The sequence below is a fragment of the Tachypleus tridentatus genome, chromosome 1, assembly GCF_004210375.1.
Source record: "Tachypleus tridentatus isolate NWPU-2018 chromosome 1, ASM421037v1, whole genome shotgun sequence".
Lineage (NCBI taxonomy): Eukaryota > Metazoa > Arthropoda > Merostomata > Xiphosura > Limulidae > Tachypleus > Tachypleus tridentatus.
In genome coordinates this window covers 1,872,006-1,899,763 of record NC_134825.1, presented here as the reverse complement: position 1 = coordinate 1,899,763, position 27,758 = coordinate 1,872,006, and the positions used below count along the sequence as shown (strand labels likewise).

Genomic DNA, 27,758 nt, shown 5'->3' with positions numbered 1-27,758 from the left:
TAAGTTAAGTTTAATAAACAAATAAAAATAATTAATATTATTTGATATTTTAGATAAAAAGAAGTAGGACAATAAAAGACATGTTTCCCATGATGTTCAACAACAACAAACAAATTCTAAGGACAACGGGAGAAGGTTTTAACCTTCCTTCAAGATATGGTGTTTTATGTAAAGTTTATCTTTATCAAAGACCTTTTTGTAATCAACATTTTTTACCCCAATGGTGTCAAGAGGAAAATTATTTTACAGACTGCACAAACATCTGTATTATCCTCTCCTCATAATGATATTTTCATAGAGATAGTTCGTACATTTATATTAAAGCTATAAATTAGGATCTAAACATGTCCAATTTCATATCTCAAACGCTATTACGATGTCAACCAAACGTATACTAACCAGTAGAAACCATTTGTAACCATTGACATCATAAAACAGTGCAATTTTAGATTCGGTATATGTGTTAGAAGAGGACAAAAAATAGTTTTTCCATTACATAATGTACAGTATGATAGGTTTAAGTGACAGTTCTTTTTCTGTTATGTAGCAATGTGCATATTCAACAGAAATTCTGGTTCAATTCAATAGACTGACAATATTTTCAATGATTCTTTTTATTTGAAGCCATTTCATTGACTTTAATAAGTGTGACTAATATAATAACAGTCTTACTACATTTTAAAAGTAAAAACAAACTTTAATATTTAAAAAACGAAGTGCTTGGTACGATAAATGTCACGGTATGACGAAGGGGTTCAAGCACTTGACTAGCAATTTGAGGGGCACGGGTTCGAATGCTTTTTACACCAAACACACTCGCCATTAAACTCCGGTAAGCGATATAACATTACGATCACTCCCACTATTTGCTAGTGAAAAAGAAGTCTAAGTGTTGGCGGATGGTGTTAATGACAAACTGTCTTCTTTTTATTTTAGTCTTACACTGTTAAATTAGGGACGGCCAGTGTAGAAGGCGCATGTGTGTCTGTGTGCGAAATAAAAAATATATATATTTTTGGAAATTTTTTATTGTAAGAGAAAATTTCTCATAATTTCAGATTTTTAATCACAGACGTTATACGTCCAATGGTGATTTTTCTTTGAATTTTAAATAATAAGTGAAAAAAGCAGTAATTGGATTCGTGTGTGTCATTTCTGTCGTGACATGCGTTTCTTACCTCATGACGATAAAGGGTGAAGGTTCTGATAGAAGAACCAAAGAAGATTCCACTGGGCAATCCTTGTTCCCCTAAAAACAGCAAGGAGGTCTACTTTAACATATAACCTCCAACCATAATACCATGTTTGTTTTTGTGTCAACATTTTTATTTACATTAATTATAAGTATTTAATTGATTATTTCTGTTCGTATTTCAAAATTTAGTAATTAAAACAAGTAGATATTTAAATGTTATATAAATTGGTGATGTATAATTAATTCAAATAAAGAATTTCAATGTTTAACTGATGTTACCAAATCTCTGTTTTCTTTTAACCCTTAAACAGCGATCATCTTCAACATTCCTGTTGTTTAATGGATATTGAGTCACTTTTTTCAGTAAATAATTTTTTCACTGCTATCAAAATCGTACTTTTTTAACACGATTGACTGAACTTAGCCATGAAATCAAACATGAAGTTAACATTTTTGTTGACAGCAAATATCTGATTATAATCCAACAATTTATATAATGTTTTGTTTTCAAAGTGTGCTAGGAAAGGTAAAAGGATGTCTATGAAATAAAAAACGCTGAATTAATTTACTTTCAGACAAACAAAAAGCCGATGAAAATTATGTTAAATTAATTGTATGATACAGCGTGTCGAAATGAGGTGTTGTTGTTTCTACCACATCATTGTTATTTTGTAATCTTCATGCTGTGGTTATATGTTGGGAAGCCTCAAATTTTCTTTTTTCTATAAAGAGGATCTTGGACTAAAAGGGATTGGAACCGCTGATCTAGTGAAACAATAAAATTAACATATCTCACAAGTCCACAAGTCACACGTTTCAACCAATGGCTGACATGAAATTATAAGCCAAGCCAGGTGTAGTGGTTTCTGTACTGTCGTTTTAATAGGCTGCTTTCCAAAAGTTCACATATAGATGCACAACCACGTTACTTGTCCCCCCCTTCTCCACTACGGCGGCCCATGTTTTATAAACCTATACCACAAGCCTGTGCACTAATTCATAAGTTCGACTCACTGTTCAGAGAATTGACTCACTGATTAAAACCAGTTTCTCTCCCAGCTCTGTTTATTTGTTTTACCCCAGCTATATGAACGTGTTAAGTTTAATATTGGAAAATTGTCTAGTCGTATCAATTTACATACGAAAGAAGATAAAATAATGTTCTTATGTCACAAGTGTTCTTCATAACAAATACACGTTCTATTTCAAAATGCAGCAACAGGAACTACTTATATATTTTGATAATTGTAAGGAATTTATCTTCAAGAAATACACTCCCAATTACATAAACCTTATGTAGATACATCAGACCCAAGACTATGGTCATGTGTTACATATGTGTTAACTGTATATTCTGTAGCCTGTCTTCAAAGTTCGGTATCAGAAGACCAGTGAAAGAGAGAGGCCTCAAATTTTGTTTCAATGTGTGTATCAACACTATTGGTCTTCGGTTTCACTGACACGGTATTGGTGTTCAATTTCATTACTGACTGTAATGACACATCTGATCTTCACTTTCATTGGCTCTTTCAACACTGTTGGTTTACTTTAACTTCTGTGTAAACACTATCAGATTTCAGTTTAACTGTTTTCACACTGTTGGTCATACCTCTCACTGTTTGTTTCAACAAAACTGGTCTTCAGTTCAACTGTCTGTTTAACTACTGTTGGTCTTCACGTTCACTTGTTGTTTCAACACTATTGGTCTTCACTTGCACTGACTATGTCAACACTACTGGTCTTCAACTTCACTGACTGTTTCAACACTATTGGTCTACAGTTTCACTGTCTGTTTTCACAATCTTGGTTTTCACTTAAACTCCATTTCAAGAATATTGGTGTTAACATCCACTGACTGTTTTCACTCTATTGGTTTTCACGATCACAGGCTGTTTCAACACTGTTAGACTTGAAGTTAACTGTTTCAACACAGTTTGTATTCAACTTCACAGTCTGTTTTCACATTACTGGACTGCAGTTTCAATGGCTGTTTCAACACTTGGTATTCAATTTCACTGTCTATTTTAATAGTACTGGTCTTTAGTTTTACTGTCTGTTTGAACACTGTTGATCTTCACTTGCACTTCTGTTTCAACATTGTTGGTCTTCTGTTTCATTGACTGTCTCAAAACTATTGGTCTTCAATTTCAAGGTCTGTTTTAACACTTGGCATTCAGTTTCACTGTGTTTTCACACTTTTGGTCTTCACTTTAGATTCTCTTCACAACACTATTAATCTTGAATTTAACTGTTTCCACAATGTTGGTCTTCACTTTCACTGACTGTTTCAACACTGTTGGTCCTCAAGTTCAGTCTTTTTCACCACTATTGTTCTTCTGTTTCACTATGTGTTTCAATACGGTCTTCAATTTCACTCTCTTTCAACAGCGTAGTATTAATTTTCAGTCTGCTTCAACAGTGTTCATCTTCACTTTCACTATTATTTAACATTACTGGTGTTCAATGTCAACAGTATTGGTCTTCATTTGCCCTGCATGTTTCAACAGTGTACATCTTAAATTTTACTAACTTTATCAACACTATTGGTCTTCGGTTTCACTGACGATGTGCACAGGGTTGGTGTTCAATCACACTGGGTTTCAACACCGTTGGTCTTCACTTTCAATGATTGTTTCAGTTGTGTCTGCCTTCAATTTCACGGTCTGTTTCAACAGTGGAGATCTTCCATTTTACAGTCAGGTTCAGCAGTGCTGGTTTTCAGTTTAAATGTCTGTTTTTGAAAATGTTGCAACAATATTGTTCTTTAGTTTGACTGTCTGTTCTCACACTGTTGGTCTTCAAATCCACTAACTGTGTTCAAAATGTTCGTCTTTACTTTCACTGACTGTTCCAACACTGTTGATCTCCAATTTCACTGACAGATTCAACACAATTGGTCTTCAGTTTCACTGCTTGTTTAACACTATTGGTCATCACTTTAACTGACTCTTTCAACACTGTTGGTATTGAACTTCACAGTCTGTTTTCACACCACTGGTCAGCAGTTTGAATGGCTGTTTCAACACTGTTGGTCTTCAAATTTATTGTCTGTTATAATAATTCTGGTCTACAGTTTTACTGTCAGTTTTTTACACTGTTGGTTTTCATTTTCACTCACGCTTCAACACTGTTAGTCTTCAGTTTCACTGACTGTGTAAACACCGTTTGTCTTAAATTTCACTGTCTGCTTTAACACTATTGGTCTCGAATTTACGTCTTCAATTTCACTGTCTGTCTTCACACTGTTGGTTATTACTTTCATTTCTGTTACAACACTATTGGTTTCAAATTCCACTGACTCTTTTCACACTGTTGGTCTTCACTTTCACTGTCCCTTCCAACACTATTTGTCTGCAGTTTCACTGGCTGTTTCAACACTGTTGGTATTCAATTTCACTGTCTGTTTTAATAGCACTGGTCTTCAGTTTTACTGTCTGTTTGTACATTGTTGGTCTTCACTATCACATCTGTTTCAACACTGTTGGTCTTCAGTTTCACTATATGTTTTCACACTTTTGGTCTTCATTTAGCTTCTCTTTCAACACTATTGGTCTTGAATTGAACTTCACTGTTTTAACACTAATAGACTTAAATTTCACCCTCTGTTTTCACAATGTTGTTCTTCACTTTCACTGACTATTTCAACACTATTGGTCTTTAATTTAATTGGCTGTTTTGACACTCTTGATCTACACTTTAACATCTGTTTAAACACTATCAGTCTTCAGTTTCACTGTTTTTACACTGTCGGTCACACCTTTCAATGTCGATTTCAACATCACTGGTCTTTAGTTCAACTGTCTGTTTGAACATTGTTAAAATTCGATTTTGCTAACTTTTTAACACTAAAGGACTTAAATTAACTCTCTGATTGAACAGTACAATCAGAAGAATAGAAGAAGTGGCAGAAGATATATGCTGCAGCATTTAAAAGTGTACATCGCTAGGTCCAACCAATATACTGCCATACAGATGAAGGGCCAGTTTGAGTTTCACCAGTGTAATGGGACGATTATAGTCACAGAGACAATCACCTCGAAAGGAAAGAAGTATGGCTAAGAAGATGGAGGAAGAAGCAGAAGTGCTAGATACCTGGCGAAAGCTTTCAACTAGAGTATCAGCAATGCTCCAAATATCAGCTACTTCCTGGCCATCAAAGAGCAAGATCGAGAGGGGGACAGAATTATATTGCCCATTGACCTTTCGAATCTTGTCCCACATGACTTTGGAACTGGTGATAGAAGAAATGCTGGTTGTAAACCTGATCCAAGATTCTTTCTGGCTTTGACATCTTACCGATCAAGCATGTGCACGGGCCAGCTGGAAAGCGATGCGGTTCGAGAGTGTGGGATATCTACGAAAAGTATCCCAGTCTCGTTTTTGAGCCTTCTATGCCGTGTAAGAGGCAGGATTCCACCAAGGACGAGGATATAGTAGGAAACGTGTCGAGCTTTAAGGAAAACATTGAGCAGCTGCTTATATAATACAGTCAGTTACTGCTGCCACACAGACGTCTATTGATGGCTTAGAGACAATGGCAGAATCAACTTCTGCAAAATCAGTGAAAGAGGGCCAGTTTGCATGATCCAGCTTCCTCCGGAGCAAGCGGGTCGAGTGTAATCGACCACGGCCAGTCTCTTTCAAGATTATAGGAAAACGATCACTGCCTCATGGATTATTGTCAACCCTCCATTTAAAATGGGAAAATAATTAAGGGGAGCAAATTGAGATATAAATAGCAGTAAAAGCCTGACTAGGTGCATTGAAATAAGCAGAAGAACAAGTATTAAAAAGAGAAAAATTGTGATCAGAGAGCATACACTCTACAGAGCGACCCCTGCTATCGATATCAGCACTTACCCTGAGGGATGATGATGTCCATTACAGTCCCCCAGGATAAAAAAGGGAGACAGCAACTGTTCAATGAGAGCATAAAGGTATGATTGACCATTTGTCTCTTCAGGCGACAGGTACAGAGAACAATCAGTGATGGTATGACTCAAGGAAACGGATGGCTACAGCCTCCAAGGGTGTGTCAAGTAGCAAAGACAGGGTGGGCACATGCTGATCAGCCTACAGTGCCAACCCCTCCATGCACTCGTCCATCACACAGCCTGTCATTTCTGTATAAAGAAAACTGCCAAAAGGTGACTGTAAGGAAAGACAAACAAGTTGGTAGGAAGCAATCAGTGTTTTGATGAAATCCAGATCAGTATGTAAACTTCGACAGTTCCATTGTATCAGGGTGGCAATTTTTATATACGTTGAGGTGAATTGGGTAGAGAACCCTTCTGTTCACGACCACGACTTTTTTCCTTACTGTCCTTATTCGAAGGAGGTCTATCGACCTCCATGGATCCTGCCCTGGGTCGATTGGGCAGGTCTTTGCTGTTGGAAGGAGATTACAGAGACTGAGGACATGAACGAATGATTGTTTTGAAACTTTGGGTGGAAGAAGATGTATCCAAATAAATGCCTATACCTGGAACCAAAGGATGTGGATCTTGGGGTTTAGTGGAATGTATGTAAGGAACAGAGATAAGTGTTAAAGTTAATTCATCAACTTTTTAGCCATGGAGGTCAAAATTTTTTTCATTTCTTTGGAGAACGATTTTTTGGAGGCACAGAAAGATCTGTCTGCACTCCCACTGTAGTTGTGGAACGAGGTGCAGCAGCATACGCCCGAGATGAGGTGGTGGACAACAGTTTTCGAGCCTCAGGATAGGTAATGTTATGAATCGTTTTCAAACACTGCACCTCTTTTTTTCCAACCACTTAGTGCAAGAGCAGAAGTAGAATGGGTGAGAGCCATTGCAACTGACGCAATGAGGGTCCATTTCACACTCATAGGCATAATGGTTCTTGCCATTGCGACGAGCATACCTCAAGCAACGATGACACTGGAAACATTGGAGATGGTTTGGAATGTATGGCTGTATTCTGCAATTAAGATAACCTGCCTTGATGGAGGCAGGCGGACGTGGCGACGTAAATGTGAGAATGAGGACATTGGTCGGCAGTGTAACTTATCGTTGTGAATGGACATACGCCTCATCGCAGAAACTCCTTGGGTGGAAAAACTAGCAAGAATCTCCGGCTCGGGGGTCATCTTCAAATCCATCTCAACAATAACTCCTCGTGATGAATTCAAAGTAGCATGAGGTGTAAACTGAACAGGTATATTCCCAATTGTCTTTGAATGCAAGAGGAGTTCACTGTTTGGAGATGTGGATGTTTTCACCAATATGTCACCAGACTGAAGTTTCTTTACTAACTTTGGAGAGCCAGGAAGTCCCTCTCGTCCCTTCTGAATGAAAAAGGGAGACATTTGCCCTAAAGATTTGTCTGAAAGTGACTGCAATATAAGAAAATGGGGTACAATAGGTGGTACAGATGGTGAGGATTGCTGCTCAGAATCCTGAAGTCGAAGTTCATTTACATATAGACTGTTTTTTCGCTATTTTATTACAATTTTTAATTGGAGTATCTATAATAAAGATAGGGAAATTTTAGTGCCCAATGACCCCACCCACCATGGAGCCCTACGAGAGGATGCATTACAATATCAAACAAGGACACTGCAACAATGCCAGGGTTTCATGAGCACTATACCCAAACATCAGCTTCAGATATAATGTCCACAACACCTGTTGAGAACATCCAACACTGGTACTTGGTTGGCCCAAGCCCGAGTAAACCAGCGCAAAGCTGCCCATCTACAGGAATTCAAGGTTGGAATAAAATAATGAATAAAATAGTCATTATTACAAAACAGAGAACAACAAAGAAGTTTGTAGATAAACAGCAATTTTTTCCCTTTTTCCCTTAAATATTGTTTTTACATATATCAATGTATTCTCATCCTTACATAATTTGAAGTTTTATGTTTTTGTGTAATTTCTTTTTAAGATTGTTTTCTATCAAAAATTAAATAAAAAATTAACAATAACTGTAGAAATTGCTATTCCAATCTTTTTTTAGCTTAATTAAATGCCTTACACATAACCTACACTACTTGGATACTGATGAATAAACAAAAATAATTTTGTTGAAGAAATCTGTAAACAGTGAACAGCTTCTAAGCATAACATCAGGTGGTGGAACTTTCTCCCATCATCTCTGTCTCGTTCTGCAATCATCCATTCTATTCTGTTCTTAAGGCAAACATAGTTCCGTTTGACAACAAATGAATAAAAAGACTCCTCTGAAACAGATAAAATGTCAACTACTTAATTATACTTTATGAAAATGTTAAAATTCTCAATTTAAATAATAAACTATACAATATTAAAATTAATAAATGTACATAAGGTCAAAGGTAAAATTATCTGTATATATTTTTTAAAAACTCAGTTAATGACTATTACCAAATCTCTGGTGGTATTTATATGTTTATTCAAACCATACAGTTTCTTTTGCAGTGCCTTCCTTTAACAGTACATACAGTAACAAAGGAACTTGTACAACCTGTGAATATGTTTGAAGATCTTTTAACCTTTTCTTAGAAAGTTTGTGCATCACTGAATGTCAGAAAGGTAAAACATAAAACCTGTTTTTACTTACCACAAAGTCGAGAAAGAGGATAAACCTCTAAGATAGTTGTCAAGACGAGAAAGAGGACAAACCTCTAAGATAGTTGTCAAGACGAGAAAGAGGACAAACCTCTAAGATAGTTGCCAAGACGAGAAAGAGGACAAACCTCTAAGATAGTTGTCTCTGGGGTTTTCTGTAACTGGACAAGTTTTTCATGACAAATTTCAAATGAGACTGGACAGCATTATTTGATTGAGTAGAGACAAAACGGCCAAACATCCAAACCTGTGGAGTATCTGTAGCACTTTCCAAGGCAAATGGAACAGAAATAACCTAGAGATCACAATAATGAAAAGTAAAACATTACTTAAGGGCATACATCATGAATTTAACAAAATAAAATTAAAATGGATCTTACAAATGGACATTTAAAACATTATTTGAAAAAATGATCAAGAACACAGAAACAATACAAATTTATGAAAATAAAAAACAAAATTCAATTATAACCAGTAACTGGCAGTAGGTTTTATGAATAGTTACTACAAAACTGTTTGTATCAAACATCTATTTTGTACACTTCCAGTATCTTATTAAGTGATTTTCTTCAGTTAATAATCTCATTTTACAATAATAAAATCTCTTATGTTACAGATTTCAAACTATTTTCATCATCATAGCTAACAGCAAATTAAATAATTCTGATAAACAATGCAATAAATTTACTATACGATATACTAATCATGTAAAGGGTAAAAAAAACACAAGTTATATATTACCTCAATCTACAGAGGGCCTCCAATTGTTCTTTCTTTGAATCAAACCTCTAGCAATACATTCTAACTGAACTTACCTTTATTGTATTAAATAGCATTTCAAGAGCTGATAAAAATGAACTTTATGGCAATAAACAGTATTTCACAGGCTGAAAAAAACATTCACCTCTGAAATCTTAGTAAAATATATCAAGCATACTTGTATAAAATTAAAGAATGACTCACCATGGAAAACAGGTTTGCTAACATATACATTGAACCTACAATAAACCTGATGAGTATGTCTTTCACAACAACAACCAATATGTCATCCTTCCTTAGAGCCTGGAAGTAAAGTGTAACAGTTCAATACCATTAGCAACAAACAAAAAGCTATCTATTAACCACTAATACCTGAGAGTTGATAGTATTTTTACAATAATGAATCTACAGTGAGGTTTTTAACACCAAATTTTATTTCTAATACAACAGTTTTAAAAAGTATCATTAAATATAAAATACAATGTCATTACACTTTCAAAATGAATTTTAAAATTTCTTTCTTTTCTGGATACCAAACATTGCAACATTACTTTTAAGAGGCTCTCATGAGTACATAACATAACACTATTAAAGTCTTCAAACACTACCATGACTACTACACATAATACTGTTACATCCTTAAAACACTATCATGAATACCAAACATAACACTGTTACATCCTGAAAACACTATCATGAATACCAACATGACTGTTACATCCTTATAACACTACCATGAATACCAACACAAGATTATTACATCCTTAAAACATTATCCTTAACACCAAACATAACTGTTACATCCTTAAAAGTCTCCCACAAATACCCAACATAACACTGTCACATCCTGAAAACATTCCCAGGAATACCAACATGACTGTTACATCCTTATAACACTACCATGAATACCAACACAAGATTGTTACATCCTTAAAACGTTATCATTAACACCAAACATAACTGTTACATCCTTAAAACACTATCATGAATACCAAACATAACACTGTTACATCCTGAAAACACTATCATGAATACCAACATGACTGTTACATCCTTATAACACTACCATGAATACCAACACAAGATTGTTACATCCTTAAAACATTATCATTAACACTAAACATAACTGTTACATCCTTAAAAGTCTCCCACAAATACCCAACATAACACTGTCACATCCTGAAAACATTCCCAGGAATACCAAAAATAACACTGTTACATCCTTACAACACCACCACAAATATGAAACATAACACTGTTACATCCTTACAACACCACCACAAATACCAAACATAACACTGTTACATCCTTACAACACTATCATGAATACCAAACATAACACTGTTACATCCTTACAACACTACCATGAATACCAAACATAACACTGTTACATCCTTACAACATTACCATGAATACCAAACATAACACTGTTACATCCTTACAACACTATCATGAATACCAAACATAACACTGTTACATCCTTACAACACTACCATGAATACCAAACATAACACTGTTACATCCTTACAACACTATCATGAATACCAAATATAACACTGTTACATCCTTACAACACTATCATGAATACCAAACATAACACTGTTACATCCTTACAACACTACCATGAATACCAAACATAACACTGTTACATCCTTACAACACTATCATGAATACCAAACATAACACTGTTACATCCTTACAACACTACCATGAATACCAAACATAAGATTGTTTTATCCTTAAAAATGGAATAGAAACTTCTTTTACACATCCATAACAGCATAAAACTCAACTTCTGAAAGCGACCGTTTTTTACTTTCATTGGCTGTAAAACAATTATCTCTCTTACTAGCTGTATCACAACACTGTCAACCTACTAGTTTTGAAATAACATTTTAAAAATGAAACTTTGTCGAATGGATGGCAACTGCCTGTTGTGGAGACACAAGGGTAGAGAACGATGTTTCAAAAGTCTTCCGCCTTTTCGTCTTCAGGTCAGTGTGCGTGTGTATAGGTATTGTCAGTCTTGTATAGTGTCCCGGTGGCTTGTGAAGAGCGTGTTATGATTGATTGGATTGTCACTGTTTCTCCACAATCCACCAGGACACTATAAAAGACTGACAACACCTACACACACACACATACTGGCCTAAAGACAAAAGGCGGAAGATGTTCGAAACGTCGTCCTATACACTTGTTTTTCCACAACAGGCAGTTGCAGTCCATTCTTCAAAGTTTCATCATGAATACTTTGCCTAAACAAAGAATGTTTTAAAAACTTCACAAATTTAGAAAGTAAAAAAACATACAATTAGTAAAACTTTAAACAAATATTATCAGTATCTTTAAAGTTTGGATAGGGTTTCAGATTCAAACTGAATTAACTGTTAAAACATCATGTGTTATTGTTGATGAACAACACTGATCATGTTTAACTTAAAAACAATTACTTTATGAAAAACTAAAAGGAAGAGCTGGAGTGAAACTATTAGTTAATGTTTAATAACGTGCACTAATATATACTAACAGTCACTTGTAAAAAATAAGACATACTTGAACACGAACTTTGAGTCTATGAAATAGATTCAATAGAGGCTGTTGACAAAACTTTGAACTCCACACATTTCTAAAGGTTGCCCCTGTAGTTACCCATTGTTTGGAATCTATTCTTTCATGGAACTCCACACTGAAAAGTATATACATATATGTATTAAGTTTCCTTATTTTGTAATTTTTCACTAATTTATAGCTGTGTATTACTAAGAAAAAATTTTATACATTAAAAATTGTCTTACCACCTCTTAAGTTTCTTATACAATTTTAAAATGCTTTCATTTTAAAATAACATGTTCAAAGCATATTTTTCAAAATAAAATTTAACTCTTCAAGTACAGGTGTGGTCATTTTGACCAATCTTGTAACCACCACTAAAAATATATATATACATGATATAGCTTTAAATTTGCTGAGTGCACCTTTATGAAATTTAAAAAAAAAAGTAAATATTACATGCTTATTGTACACAAAAAGAAATCACATTTTAATAAAGTATTTTTATAAAAGATCTGAGCTTACAACAGCATTACTAAGTCAGTCCAAGTACAAAATGATTTTTTCATGTTAGCAACAAAATAATTTTTGATACCTGTGATGGAGAGAACACAGATATCACAGATATCAAGCACCCTTTGTGCTTGATAACAAACAACATTTCTGAAATGACTTTATATTATAATAAAGAGTAATACTCTCTTCATTTCTACAACCACAGCTAATACACCTTACAAACCTCCTAGTTATTTAGATTTAACAGAAAAGCAATTAACCCAGTTCTGTGTGAAAAATGATCAAATTACAAGCATGTACAATCAAATTATAGTACTACTGATGCAATATCTATAAACTTTGTCCAGTCAGAACCCTTGGCTAGAGCTTTATAATAACCTGCAGGTTTAACCTACAACACATTTGAATTTTGAAAATGCCTAAATTAAAGCACACACTTCTTCAGCTCAGCAGGTTAACAGCCAAAACCAGGAAAATATGTAGTCCTAAAATAAGATCCATAAATTAATAAAAACACTTTCTCCCTTTACAATCACAATTAATATACAGTTGACCAAGTAAGAATATGTCTTTTTGTATACATTTCTTTAATTAATATACAGTTGACCAAGTAAGAATATGTCTTTTAATATACATTTCTTTTAATGTTTCAGTCTATACAAATTTATTAAAAATATTAGAAAATAACTTAAAAATATAAAGTTAAAACACTAATCAGCCAATACTTAAAGGAGATGACCAAATGCACATAAGAAACGTTAATACTTAAAGGAGGTGACCAAATGTACATAAGAAACGTTAATGCTTAAAGGAGATGACCAAATGCACATAAGAAATGTTAATGCTTAAAGGAGATGACCAAATGCACATACTAAAACATTAATACTTAAAGGAAGTGACCAAATATACATAAAAAATGTTATTTCCATTAAATATTAGAAACACAATAGTCATTCTCTGTACATACATTGTTTCTGGATTATAAATCAGTTTTAGAAAACATGTTTATAAAACAATCATGTCGACCTAATTTTGAGAAGACAATTACTCATGATTTTCCATTACATGACGGACGTTCAGCTTGTCCACAATAAACAAAAATGTACCATTACATAGTCTACCTTACTTACGAATGTATCAATATTTTAACTGAATACATATAAATGTATCAATAGATGACTCACAATAAATTACAGGTGAAACAATCCCGATCTCCAATTAAGGTATAATGTTGCCCACAAAAATTACACTGTATATCATTTACTAGCTAAGTACTCATTCCCTGAAGAGAAGTTATGTAACTTCATGATTAATGAAAGGTTATGTTAGAAACTAAAAAGTTGTTTCCCATGTATGTAATAGTAAAGAAATAGAAAAATGCTTAAAGAATTAGGAAACTACAAATATGTACTTGTCTCTGCACAGACCCAATAAACTCCCATAACAAGTAGTAAAAAATGCAAAAACTCCCATAAAAAACACAAAACATGAAAAACTGAAAATTTATGTGTACCCCCAACATGAATGTAATAAACCTCCACCACACCAATTTTGATGCATATCCATCCACACCCTGTTATATGAACATAGGTACTGTAATTCATATGAATATGTATCAGAACCTTTCTTTTCTTGTAATTTTGCTGACTTTAATTTGTCAAGAGAACCATTTTTAACTGTTTTCAGTCTCAAATACTTCCAAACATTGTATCTGTTTCTTTTGTTCATTGCAATATTAAAGTTTCTCTTTGTGTAACCATTTTATAACAGACACAACACTTCTGACATAAACTAGTCTCCAAGATATAATTATTATGAAATACTTAACAGAAAATTATACATTAAACTAGAACATTGACAGAGCTCAATGGATTAACCTGTTAAAAATCATGTTGTTAAGAGTACAGACAGTTTGATTAATGCCAGAGGCATTATTTCTCCCACAATAGCTCTACTACCAATAATTTATTACACCATTCTTAGCTATCATTTAAAGAATTTAAAACATAGAACGTTGAAAATGTCATCAAATTAATATTTACAAAATAATTATTACATTTTTCATAAACTTGTTCATATCATCAGTAAAAAAGAACAAACTAGTTTATTATTACATCCCTAGTTATAATATATACCAATATACTAATACTTGACCTACAATACAATCAAATACACCAATACATTAAAATAACTGACATACCAAACATGACAAGTTCTGCCCCAAAGTATTCTAAATCAAATAACACAAAACAAAGTTAAATTTCAGAAACTAAATTATCTTTCCTTTAAATCCTGAAAAACCACAGTGGGCTATCTGAAGTTTAACTGTAAGGAATCAAATCTTGAATCTTAGATTTGTAATCAACAAACTTACTGCTGATAAACCAGAGGACTAACTTATTTGGTGGTAAATGTTTAAACTACAATTTTAACACGGTTTTGTTATAAACAAACACCTTAAACTTCACATACACAAAACTCTAATAATGTTTTGAACAACTTGTCATTCGCATTTTAAGCAAAATTAAGTTACATTTGATAACAAAAAACAAAAAAAATCTACAACTAGATAAAAATGTTTCTTGAAAAAGAGTTAATACAATTGAAAAACTTTCAATCCAACGATAAAACTATTACCTCAATTCATTTTTGAGGATTATGTCTAATAACTTTTTTATCAATATTTGGTTCACTTACTGTTGCAGTGAAGTGCTTTACAAATCTCACAATCAGTTTAGAACTTGTGCATTTTAACAGTTATAGAACTGATAAAAAAATCTCTCTAACAATGAAAGTTAAAATTATTTTTTATTCCACTGTTATGAAACAAGCAAAGTTTATCAAGTAGAGTAAAACAGTTATATAATAAATATGATGTTATAATAATAATAAAAAACTTTGCTCTAATCAGAATGATCTGTTGTATGGAAAAAAGTTATACAATTACCACATTAGGTCTGCTATCTTTTATAATCCTCTTGTTGGTTTCTAGATATTTAATATTGTACTTCTGAAAGAACAACTTCACACATTCATCCTTTAAGTAGTCTAAAAAGGAAGAGTCTTCATCTTGTATTTGGTCCCACAGACACAAGTTCTCCTTAATGGTAACTTCTTGGTACTCTTTAAATTGACGACAACAGTGTTCTAACTGTTCTAGGAATAGTGGTGGTAAACATTCCAAAGGAAACACGGCATGACTACCACACTGCTTTCCTAAATAAAAAACACTGTTCGAGTTTGATATACATTGAAAAACAAACACAGTATGTGTACCATGTTCTAAAAACAATATGAGTAAAGTAATCAACTATGATAGACATTCCAAACTACTGTACTACTGGAATTATTATAAAACGTATCACTAGTTCTGAAAACAGAGCCAGTTACTAACAGTTATTTGTAAGATATCAGTGATAAAAACCACATTCACAGCTAAATGGTCGAGAGCAACAACAGTAGATGTCAGTAGTGGCTGTATACAAGATATAAATGGTAAAAACCATGTTCATAGATACAGAGTTGAGAACAACAACAGATGTCAGTAATGGCTGTATTCAAAATAAAAATGGTAAAAACCATGTTCATAGATACAGAGTTGAGAACAACAACAGATGTCAGTAACTGCTGTATACAAGATATAAATGGTAAAAACCATGTTCATAGATACAGAGTTGAGAACAACAACAGATGTCAGTAACAGCTGTATACAAAATATAAATGATAAAAACAATGTTCATATATACAGGATTGAGAACAACAGTATGTGTCAGTAGTGGCTGTATACAAGATATAAATGATAAAAACCATGTTCATAGATACAGAGTTGAGAACAACAACAGATGTCAGTAATGGCTGTATTCAAAATAAAAATGGTAAAAACCATGTTCATAGATACAGAGTTGAGAACAACAACAGATGTCAGTAACTGCTGTATACAAGATATAAATGGTAAAAACCATGTTCATAGATACAGAGTTGAGAACAACAACAGATGTCAGTAATGGCTGTATTCAAAATAAAAATGGTAAAAACCATGTTCATAGATACAGAGTTGAGAACAACAACAGATGTCAGTAACTGCTGTATACAAAATAAAAATGGTAAAAACCATGTTCATAGATACAGAGTTGAGAACAACAACAGATGTCAGTAACAGCTGTATACAAAATATAAATGATAAAAACAATGTTCATATATACAGGATTGAGAACAACAGTATGTGTCAGTAGTGGCTGTATACAAGATATAAATGATAAAAACCATATTAGAACTAGAGGGTTGAAAAACAAGAACGAGTTAAAACATGAATTTCACATTTTTGAAAAATGAATTTTATGCACAATTAAAATCTAAAACACTAATATTCCACAACTGACAGAACACTAAATGCCTGAAAAGTAGATCTGCTGCTGGCCAAAATCTTAAGGCCAATGAACATAAAGAAAAAAATATGCATTTTGCATTGTTAGACTCAATCACTTATTTGAGTAGAGCTTGAAAATATGAAATTAAAAAAGGAAAATAAAAAAAACGTTTTTAGCATTTAATATGGAAAATGTGAACACTGAAATTAGCCTAAACACTAGCTGGTCACAAATGTAAGACCATACCAAAAAGAAATCCTAAACAGGGTAGGAAATGCCCAACAAGAGGTCTCAGTAGTGAGTTGTTGCTGTCATTGTGAATAACTGCAAACATTTGCAGAAGGCTGGCTGGAATGTTATTCCTTGTGGTGAAGATGGCTTCACAAAGATTATGCACGATTTGGAATTGACATCCATTTCTATAGACTTCCCTTGCCATCCAACCCCAAACATTTTCAATGGGGTTCAGTTCGGGTGAACAAGCTGGATGGTACAAAAGAATCACCTTATTTGCCATGAAAAAGTCCTTTGTCTTGCAGGCATTGTGGATTGCAGAATTATCCTGCTGAAAGATCCAGTGGTTTCCAGGATTCAGTCAATAAGGATGCTCTCTCCAACATGCCAATGTAGCCAGCTGCTGTTTGATGCCCCTGTATGGTTATACATTGTTTCATGGAAGGAGAAAGCACCCTAGATCATGATGGAACCTCCTAAACTGAGTCGTGTAATAAATGTCTCCAGTGGGATATCTATATCATGCCAGTAACATTGGAAGCCATCTGGACCATCCAGGTTAAATTTCTTCTCATCAGAGAACAAAACCTTCGTCCACTTTTCTACATCCCATATTTGGTGCTTCTCAGCTGTTTTGTGGTGTGGAAGGAGGCATGGCCTTTGAAGATGTTTATGTTTTTTAAAGCCTTTCTCTCGTAGATGCTGTCTTATTGTTCTTGAGTTGCATTTCCCGTCCGTGAGGGCCTTAATCTGGTTCGACGATTAGCTGGTGTCTTGCCGAACAACCACTCGAATCCTCCTGTTCAACGCTAGGGAAATTTTCTTGGGTAAACCACTTGAAATTCTCGTTCCATATCCCTCAGGGTCTTTTAAGAAATTTGCATCAACAGTTTTACTACGCCCAATCTCACCAACTACAGCATGTTGAGAGAGACCTTGCTTTTGCACTCAACAATTCTGCTACATTTAAATTCTGTCAACTTTTTAGCCTTTGCCATGTTTTTACCCAATGTAACACAGGAGATATCAGTGGGAAATGTTGACAATGCTAATGCTTGAACACAAATGACTAAATTTCATTAAATGTTTACTGGTTAGCACTTCGTTTCAGTATGGTCTTAATCTTTTGACCAGCTTGTATTTAGGCTAATTTCATAGTGTTCATTTTCCCTATTAAATGCTAAAAAAGTTTTTTATTTTTATTTTCATTTTTCTTATTTTCCTCTTTTGAAGCTCTTCTCAAATAAGTGGTTGAGTCTAACAATGCAAAATGCATATTTTCTCTTTATGTTCATTGGCCTTAAGATTTTGGCAAGCAGTGTATCAGAACCAGAACCAAAGAGTTCTTTCAAATAAAATATGTCATTCCTGATAACTTGCACATTCCACTGACCAATTAAAAATAATTTAATTTATCATCTTGTTTACAAATTGAACACATTAATATTGATAGCATTACAACAGCAAATATTTTGATTCCTTATAATATTGTCTAATTTGTAACATGTATTTAAAATTCAAGAAAATAACAATGTATAGTTGTCACATCCCTTGCCAAAGTCTAAATTTAAAAAAAAAGAAATAAAAATTATACAAGTTTTTACTGCAATTATAGAACTTTCATGATATTTTGGTGATTATTCTTACTAAATATGTACATCTAAAAATAAGTAACATCTCAAATTGTTAATCCTGACCTGACCTAACCTAACGTAACTCTAACCTAACCTAAACTAACCATATCCTAACCTATCCTGACCTAACCCTAACCTAAACTAACCATAACCTAACCTGACATCACCTAACCTATACTTTATACATGATAAAAATACAGTATGATTAACATTCATGAAACTTATTTAGATTAAACTTAGTTTTTAAATCTATATATGAATGTTGGCAACCAGTATTTGATGGTGATTTCTTTGATAATTTGCAACTCCTGGATGTTAATTTTTAGAGCAATTTATGTATTACTTGCATCTTTATAAACATATTGTTTAACCAACTCTTTTAAGACCAGGAATTTTGTATTTCTGAAAACCAAGTATTATTATGAACTTACGAAAATACCAAGGTTTTATACTTGATTTATTTTATATTTTATTGCAGAAAGGCTAAAAACATGTATTACTTGATTCAGTATTACAAAATCTCTTATGAAAGTAGTCCACAAAGTCCATGGGAGGTTTATTTTTGAAAGACATCCTTTTTGTTATGTTGTGATAATAATGATAACTCAAAGTAAAAGACTGAGAGTTAACCCCTAGGTTAAAATGCACATGAACAAATATTAATAAAACAAATTATCTATTAAAAATTATGACTTTTAGTGTGCAACAGTCTTGTAATGTTTAGTAAAAATTTATCAAATTTTGTGAATGTACACTGAATATATTAGAAGTTACTGGTATGTAAACTAATGAGTACAAATAGTTATGGGTTTGGTCCAATGGGCCTTGGCAGTTTCAGTAAAGTTCATAAACAACTTTAAAAATTATTAACTGAAACATTTACCATGGAACAATAATCTTATATCAATATATATTAAAAGTTACAAGTTTAGATTATAATGTTTTTTTAATGAGATTCCTTGACTGTTTTCAGATTATCTTTTTAGAGTTACCTATACACACATTTACGTTACCTTGTGCAGTCCATATTATGTGTACATGTAATTTTTCATGTATCAAAACATATTTCCAACTTTTGCAATGTTGATTTTGTGTTATACTGTTAACAAGATATTAATAATTTTACACATATGGACAGAAGTACTTAATTAGTTTGTTTTGTTTTGTTTCAGGAAAATCTCTTAGATGAAGAACAGAACTTGAAACAAACAGATTTTGGTGTATATTTGAATTTTATAAATATTAATATATTAGAAGTTGCTAGTATGTAAACTAATGAGTACAAATAGTTATGGGTTTGGTCCAATGGGCCCAGGCAGTTTCAGTAAAGTTCATAAATTATTGGGTTGAGGAATAATTCGTGAGCGTTTTTTCAAGTTACAAAAATATATTCATAAATGAAATGCTTTTGCAAAATATTTCATGTCATTTGGTAGATAATTTTTTGCTCTAATAAATGGTGTGTTTGATTTTCATTTGTCTTTAATTTTTGCTTTCATTTTCAGCTCATTAAATGGAATGTCAAGTGGACAAAATCGAGCATTTTCGACACCATCTGCTTTTCGCATTTAATATCTTGCAATTTCGTTTAAAACAATGCATACTATATACCTAGGTATTACATGAAATAAAGTATCATAATAAATGTTTTGGGTGTAATGTGTTCATGCATTGAAGTATTGTATAGTCTTGCATGTAATGCTTGAATGAAATTATTTAAAAATGCTCATAAATTATTCCTCAACCTAATACTTTAAAAAATTATTAACTGAAACATTTACCATGGAATGATAAAATCTTATATTAATATATATTAAAAGTTACAAGTTTAGATTATAATGCTCCAAGTCCACTACCAGCTGACACAGAGCCTTGATTACAGGACCATAGCCCATATATTGGATAGGCACAGTGGTGATAGTGCCAGAGCAGATAGACTTAGCTACGGTGTCAGCAATCTCATTCCAGCAAATACCAATGTGGCCCGGTATCCAGAAAAACTGGATAGAAGTACATGTTAAAGGGAAATGGGACATTCGGTTTTGAATATTGGGGAGAACATGGTGAGAACCAACATGAAGTGATTCCATGACCAGTAGAGCACTGGCAGTTTGAGTACTGCTTAGTTTTACATAACCCAGGGTAAGAGACATACAGTTCAGCAGTGAACACAGAAGCTGTAGAGGGGATTCTTCGAGCAACCACAGAACCACAACAAACCATGGCAGAGCCCACACAGTCATCTGAGTTCGAACTGTAAGTATAAATGGGAATGGAAGAATGGTTCAAAAGATGTTCAGCAAATAGCAGACAGTATTTCCAATCAAGCATGTCTACCTTAAAGAAAGGTCATATTTGGGAACTGCAAGAAGTCATGGTGGGATTGGCTGACCAGTGGATACAGCAATGTTATCCAAGGATAAATATGAAAAATTATTTTTATTTTATAACAGTCTATAGCTGCCATTCAATATACCTCATGCTCGACGACTGATGTGAGAAATGAAAGTCATCGACATAGAGCCCATTTGTAACAGTGAGAGAGAGTTGTTCAGTGATGGCATTAATTTTTATACTGAAAAGTGTGAAACATAGAACACAGCTTTGAGGGACTCCAAGAAAAGAATGGGAAAGTGTCAAACCTACACAAACTTGAAATTGCCTGTCCATTAAAAAGTGTTCAATAAAAATGGCAAATGGCCACGTAACACATATATATGGAGGTCTCGCAAAATGCTATACCTCCATGTTGTATCATAAGCCTTCTCAATGTCAAAGAATATTGATACAAGATGTTGTATCAGGTGGTCCGTGGTTGAGTGTTGTCATCAGAACCCACACTGGGTGGGCAAGAGGAGGTTCTTTGATTCAAGGAACCAAACAAGACAAGCACTAACCATTCTCTCTGAGGTCTTACAGAGACAGCTCGTCAAAGAAATTGGATGGTAGTTTGAAGGAATCTTGGGGTCCTTCCCAGGCTTAGAGGAAGGTAGGACAATAGCCTGGTACCAGACAATAGGAAAAACATTCTCCTGCCATGTCCAGTTAAAAACAATTGGAAAAATAGCAAGAGAAGAAGGAGGTAGATGGCACAGCATGTCATAGTGTACATCATCTGGTCCAACCAATGTACTGCCAGACCAATGAAAAAACCAGTTTCAGTTCCATCAGTGTAAAGGGACGATTACAGTTATAGAGACAATCACCTCAAAAGGAAAGAGCTGATTGCTCTGCCCAAGTCTTGATGGCTAAGAAGAAGGAAGAAGAAGGAGAAGTGCTAGATACCTGGCAAAAGCTTTTACCTAGAGTATCAGCGATGCTCAGGGTATCAGTTACTTCTTGGTCATCAGACGGCAAGATCGAGAGGGGGACAGAATTATATTGGCTTTTCAAATGTTGTCCCACATGAGTTTGGAACAGATGGTAGAAGATATGCTGGTTATGAACTTAATCCAAGAATCCTTTTGGCTTTGACATCTTACCCACCTAGCATGTGCACGGGTCCGCTGAAAAGCAATGCAGTTCAAGAGTATGGGATATCTTCAGAAAGTATCCCAGGCCAATTTTTGAGCCTTCAGTTCCATGTGGCAGGCAGGATTCCACCATGGATGAGGATATAGTGGAAAATGTGTCAAGGTTTTAAGAATACATTTAGCAGCTGCTTGTATAATACAGTCAGTTGCTGCTGCCGCACAGTCATCTATTGACGGTTTACAGACGATGACAATATTAAGTTCTGCAAGAGCAGTGAAAGAGGGCTAGTTTGCCTGATCCAGCTTCCATTGGGGCACACTGGTCATGTGGCTTCGACGACAGTCAGTCTCTCTCAAGATTACAGGAAAATCATCACTGCCTCGTGGATTATTGTCAACCCTCCATGAAAAATGGGAGAATAATGAAGGGGAGCAAATTGAGAGAAACAATCATATTAAACATTTTTAATGGTTAAAAAAAAGGCAAATGACAATCTCATTGTATGTGAACTAATTTTAAAATATGATAATAATTTAACATAATATATTATAACACTTGGAATACACAAAAACTTTTCAAAGTCAGAATTCATTTCATCTTCATTTAGAAACTATGGAAGCAAAAGAGCACATTTATATTAAATCAGAAATTTAGTCTAAACGTATTACAAGCTCAATCTGTTTTATAAATAAAATACTATTAGCATGCCAAAATAGTTCCTCAGAGCAGTAAACTTTCAAATTAATACAAAGTAACTCCTTTGATTCTCAACAGAAACAAGAACCATAACTTAAAGTTTTGAAGTACAGGAATAGATCTACAGTTTAAATTTTACAAACAGCAAAATAACGTTTTTGTTATTTCAGTGATCCTGAGAAACAATAAAATACAGCATTACATTTTTCTATTGATGTATACACACCCTGTACCAGTGTGGGAATTACAAAGACATGCGAGTAACCCAACTGTTGCACCATAATAAAATGTTTTTGCAACACTGTTGGGTAAATCCCCTTGTCGTACCAAACAGCTTTAAATGTCAAGTCAGATAAATCCAATGATAGCATCCAAAGAGTTTTAAAAAAAAATCCCACTTGCTAGATTATAAAAAGGTTGGATGACAGAAAGCATGGACTTGTAAACAATCTGTACACTAGTTAAAGTCACTTCACTTTCTCTTACAATCCTGTTCTTATTGTGTAAGAAAGGATAGTATTTATTCAAAAGTTTTCACAGAACTGCTAGGATTACTTCATGAATAGAAGAACTGAATCATGGGAATGGGTTAATCATACAGTCTAAGCTCAGTTGAAGTGCACCTTATAAGTTATATTCAAAATTTATTAACTATATGTTAATAACCTAGACATTAAAGCATATTTATAATTAAAAGTTTTATATTGTCTGATGTTCATGATTTAATTTGTCAGTTATGTAGCTTTGTGCTCAGCAGCAAACAAAGTAACATTTTTATTACTTGGATAAATAGAATTACCAAAAATAGAGAAAGTTGTTATCTCTATTTGTAATTAGTTTATTATTATAGTGACAAATGATTTAGTTATAGTTTTGATTAGACTGTATAAACCTAATCAATGTAAACACTGCTTGAAGATAACCAAATACATTTTCTAGTTCTAAACAGTTCTCTCAGTTGTTTAACATCCAAGTGGCACTACAATACATACTACAAGAATGTGAAGAGATAATCTTGAAGTCATTTCCACGTAGACCACAAATTATTTGTAGACATTAGAATATTATATTTAATAAACAAACAATACTGTCATCATAAACTGAGACAAATACCCTAATAATACAATTCTATTTATACGTATGATGTAACATAGGTTTTTTCCATACCTACTGAAAGAAATCCTCTTATTTCTTAAACATAAAATTCAACTTCCAGAAGAAACTCACTTCCTTCCCCCCAAATCAAATACACAACAGAATGTTTCAAAAATTTACAAACAATCACATTTAAATACTTTTTTCTCCATAACATTCCTTAATTGTTTCTAGCTTCATGTTAAGGACAGAAATAGTTGTTCACATTTGCACAAGATATTGAAAATTTGTTTACTGACTACAAAACTTAGTACCAACAGAGACCAATTCTGATTAATTTTAGTTGACGAGTTGACTTGCTCCCAAAATTCTGCTGTCATCCCATGTCTGAAAGCAATGATGAAAAGACAGTAAAAGATCATACTTACGATGGATGTCCTGAGATAGTATGTTTCACCATTCTTAAATTTTTAAAATCATAGAGTGTATTTTAATAAGCTAATTAATTTTCTTTGCTCTTACAAGAAAAATAGTAAATGTGTCACAAATTAGCCTTAATATTTGCAGAACAAGTGTCTAATCCTCCATAAAACTCCTCTCCTGTTGATCTTATCAGTGAAAAAAAATTTTCAAAATTCATGTTCACTCATTAAACCTTTTAAATTAAAGACTTTCTCAAAAGCATCATCTTATCATCACAGTAATTGCTGTTGTAGGTCTCAAGTCTTTCCAAACATTTGAATTTGTTTGATTTTCATTTTATAAAATTTTACACTAACAATTTTAGTTATACAACATCAATGTACAACCTGTTTCTGTCAGTATTTTTATCACAATCATTGATATGTATTAGTGAAACTAAATACATTTAATGAAGTTAAATAGTGCATTAAAAACAGCAAACCTAAACCTCTGACTAATTATACTTGTTTGTTATAACTCAAAAACATGTGGGACGTTATGGACTCGCACCCACACCTCTCTCTCCTAATTTCTAATTCTATATCAATTGCTACTCTTTATTTCTTATGTGAGACTGGCAAATAGAGATAAAGACTGATAGATGGTGTATCCCCACTGCAATGTGGGTCCTATTTCTTCAGTCACCTCCAAAACCTTGGGTAAATATTATGATCCCACACTGTAGCTTGTACCCTGGGATATTTTCAGTCAATGCAGCATTTTTTTTATTTAATTTGTTTTCAAGTTATAACAAACTAACACATGCGTCATTTTATGATTACTGATATTCCATTTCTGCCTTTACTAATGCGTCATTAATGAAAGAAAAAGGTATAACTTGCAAATGTTTAGGTTTCCCCATTTAAACCCATACAGTTCACCTGAAGTATATAAACAAGCTTATGAAACATAAATATCAAAGGTCCCAAAATAAGACACTGATAAACTTAAAGTATAATGGTTATTCTAATGATGTATACTTTATACCATACTCTTCTTACTACATAATTAAATTTTTATTCACTTCTGAAACTCTTCCAACTAATACTACAAAAACTAATACAATAATTAAGTTTCATGCAGAATGATACAAAAATATTAAAATGATTAACATCAATAGAGAATGCCTTTAAAAACTGTATAAACCTCACAAACAATATTATAAGTTAGTAAGAAAATAAACACTTTATTAACATTGTAAAAACTTCTAAGTATCAAACATTATTGTACTGTCAGTACAAATATTTAATACTAAATATTAAGCTATTTGTTAGACCTCAAGCATGAAACAAGAACATCATAATTCATGGTTTAATTACAAGTACTAAACTAACAAAATTCAAATAATAAAACGATAGAAAAATGGCCCTGTAAATATTATAAACAATATATGTTATTTTTTACTCAAATTATTGTTAATATAGTATTCTGGAATTCTTAACTTACGTTCGACTCATAATCTGAGGGTCGCGGGTTCGAATCCCCGTAGCACCAAACATTCTCGCCCTTTGAGCCGTGGGGGCGTTATAAGGTGTTGATCAATAATACTATTCGTTGGTAAAACGTAAGCCCATGATTTGGCGGTCGATGGTGATACTGGTTGCTTTACACTGCTGAAGTAGGGGCGACGAGCGCATAGCCCTCGAGTTGCTTAGCGAGAAATTCAAAACAAAAAAACTCTTAATTATTACTACATTTTTATCACATTGTTACAACTTCCTTCGCGCTTTATTACTAATAACTTAAAATATGTACATTTACAACTGAAAATTATAATTAAATCTAAGCCTGGTTACAAGAGGCCTACATGTACATGACAAGTTGGTGTGTCACTTCAGTTTCCAGATAGCTACATTTGGTTCGAAATCGAAGAAAACATCCAATTTCATTCAGTTTGAATTGGATTCTGAGTCATAATCTATCTTTTCTTCAAAGTTTAAGTGTTAAATATGTCCGCATAATGAAGATATTCTAGTAATAGCAGATTAATAATATATTATTGTGGTGATTTATAAAAAAATTAATTAACAAGAATCAAATGATTAACGCTAATTACAAATTATATCCTAACTCACGTACCCCGCCTGATCTTCACAACTTTCACCTTTGAATCAGTTTGGCCAATGACAGCCAAGTAGCTTTTGTGACGACTCCACATAGACTACATTTTAAAGAAGCATCAAAAACAAATTAATAAATGTGTTTCTTTTGAATGAACCTATTTGTAAAAACTATGTGATTTGAAAACAATTAATAATTACAGATTGTTTTTTTCATTTCCAAACTGTGATACATGCACATAAACACACAAAATTTAAAGTTTCGATTGTTTCAGAAGGTTTTACGTTAAGCTATTGTTGTTTTGAATTGAGCACAACGCTATCCGTGCTCTACCTCACCAGAAACCCGATTTTTAGCCTGGTTGGTCCGCAGACATACCGCTGAGCCACTGGGGGGCAAAAGCTACATTCCCAAGGTGAGGTTCGAACTCACAACCCTAGCATATCACACGAGCATTGTCTTTTAAGTACTGTACGCTAATTAACTGCGCCATTGGGAATTTATTCACATACTCCTAATCAAATAAGTTTCTACGCATAGCCGTGATGGGAATTCGAACCTGCGACTTTCTTATTACTAGTCAAGCGCCTTAACCACCTGGCCATATCGAGCCGAGAAACTTTATTTACCACTTAAATGTTCTCAATAACACATACATGTAATTGTTTCGTGTATCCTGGAGCGTTCCTTAGGTTGTTACGGTGGGGACACACGACTCCTATAGTTAGTTATTGTTAATAAAAGAACTTATTACATAATTATGTGTTGTTTGTAAAGTCCAGATTTATATACACCTCTTGAAAATCGAACCTTTTTACGTTTATTTATAATAGTGTTGGTTTTCAGTGACTTACAGCTACATTATGGCAGGTTACATGATCTGAGTCTGTGTAGAATGGGGCATTTCCTAGTGGTAATAATGTTTCTTTCTGTAATATGTTCTCACTATGCACAGAAAGTTGGCATTTTTACGTACGTAGATGTTTTTGCAATATGAAAAAAATGACAGATTTTATTGTACAAGAACTCTAAAGTTAAAAAGCGTGTGTGAATACAGCTAAGAAGGAATTGAACGTGGGCTTCGTTTTCTACCTGGTAACAACCTAACGATGACCGAAGAAGGTCGAAACGTTGTTCGCTCTTC

At 33.5% G+C, this 27,758-nt stretch overlaps 2 protein-coding genes across 10 annotated transcripts in view; one reads left to right on the top strand and one right to left on the bottom strand.

Annotated features, from left to right (window-relative positions):
• The window catches only part of LOC143229231 (prolyl 4-hydroxylase subunit alpha-2-like), a 514,682-nt gene extending 494,207 nt beyond the window's left edge, over positions 1–20,475 (top strand). Inside the window, exon 16 of the mRNA XM_076461387.1 lies at positions 20,332–20,475. Within this exon, the coding sequence (XP_076317502.1) occupies positions 20,332–20,339 (8 nt within the window). The 3' untranslated portion in view covers positions 20,340–20,475. The remainder of the gene's footprint in view (positions 1–20,331) is intronic.
• Positions 677–26,775, bottom strand: LOC143229963 (uncharacterized). 9 transcript variants are annotated; one of them, XM_076463194.1, is made up of 7 exons: positions 26,633–26,775; positions 26,000–26,203; positions 12,079–12,211; positions 9,730–9,828; positions 8,895–9,061; positions 8,759–8,820; positions 677–8,399 (listed from the first exon to the last, which is right to left on the bottom strand). In XM_076463194.1, the coding sequence occupies exons 2-5, from the start codon at positions 26,050–26,052 to the stop codon at positions 8,897–8,899; spliced, it is 450 nt and encodes a 149-aa protein (XP_076319309.1). In that variant the 5' UTR covers positions 26,053–26,203; positions 26,633–26,775; the 3' UTR covers positions 677–8,399; positions 8,759–8,820; positions 8,895–8,896. The 9 variants fall into 9 exon arrangements, with proteins under 9 accessions (XP_076319309.1, XP_076319160.1, XP_076319555.1 ...); XM_076463045.1 differs by having other exon boundaries at positions 8,858–9,061; positions 26,633–26,772; XM_076463440.1 differs by adding an exon at positions 15,539–15,807 and having other exon boundaries at positions 8,759–9,061; positions 26,610–26,758.
• Positions 26,776–27,758: the final 983 nt, after the last annotated feature.

Bases quoted from the DNA above. Each gene is read 5' to 3' on its own strand.
- LOC143229963 (XM_076463194.1), bottom strand. From the start codon at position 26,052: ATGTTTGGTGCTACGGGGATTCGAACCCGCGACCCTCAGATTATGAGT. The intron at 12,212-25,999 runs GTAAGTTAAGAA...TATACTTTTCAG, and splicing joins CCTCAGATTATGAGTCGAAC to TGTGGAGTTCCATGAAAGAA. The intron at 9,829-12,078 runs GTATGTCTTATT...CTTTACTTCCAG, and splicing joins GACTCAAAGTTCGTGTTCAA to GCTCTAAGGAAGGATGACAT.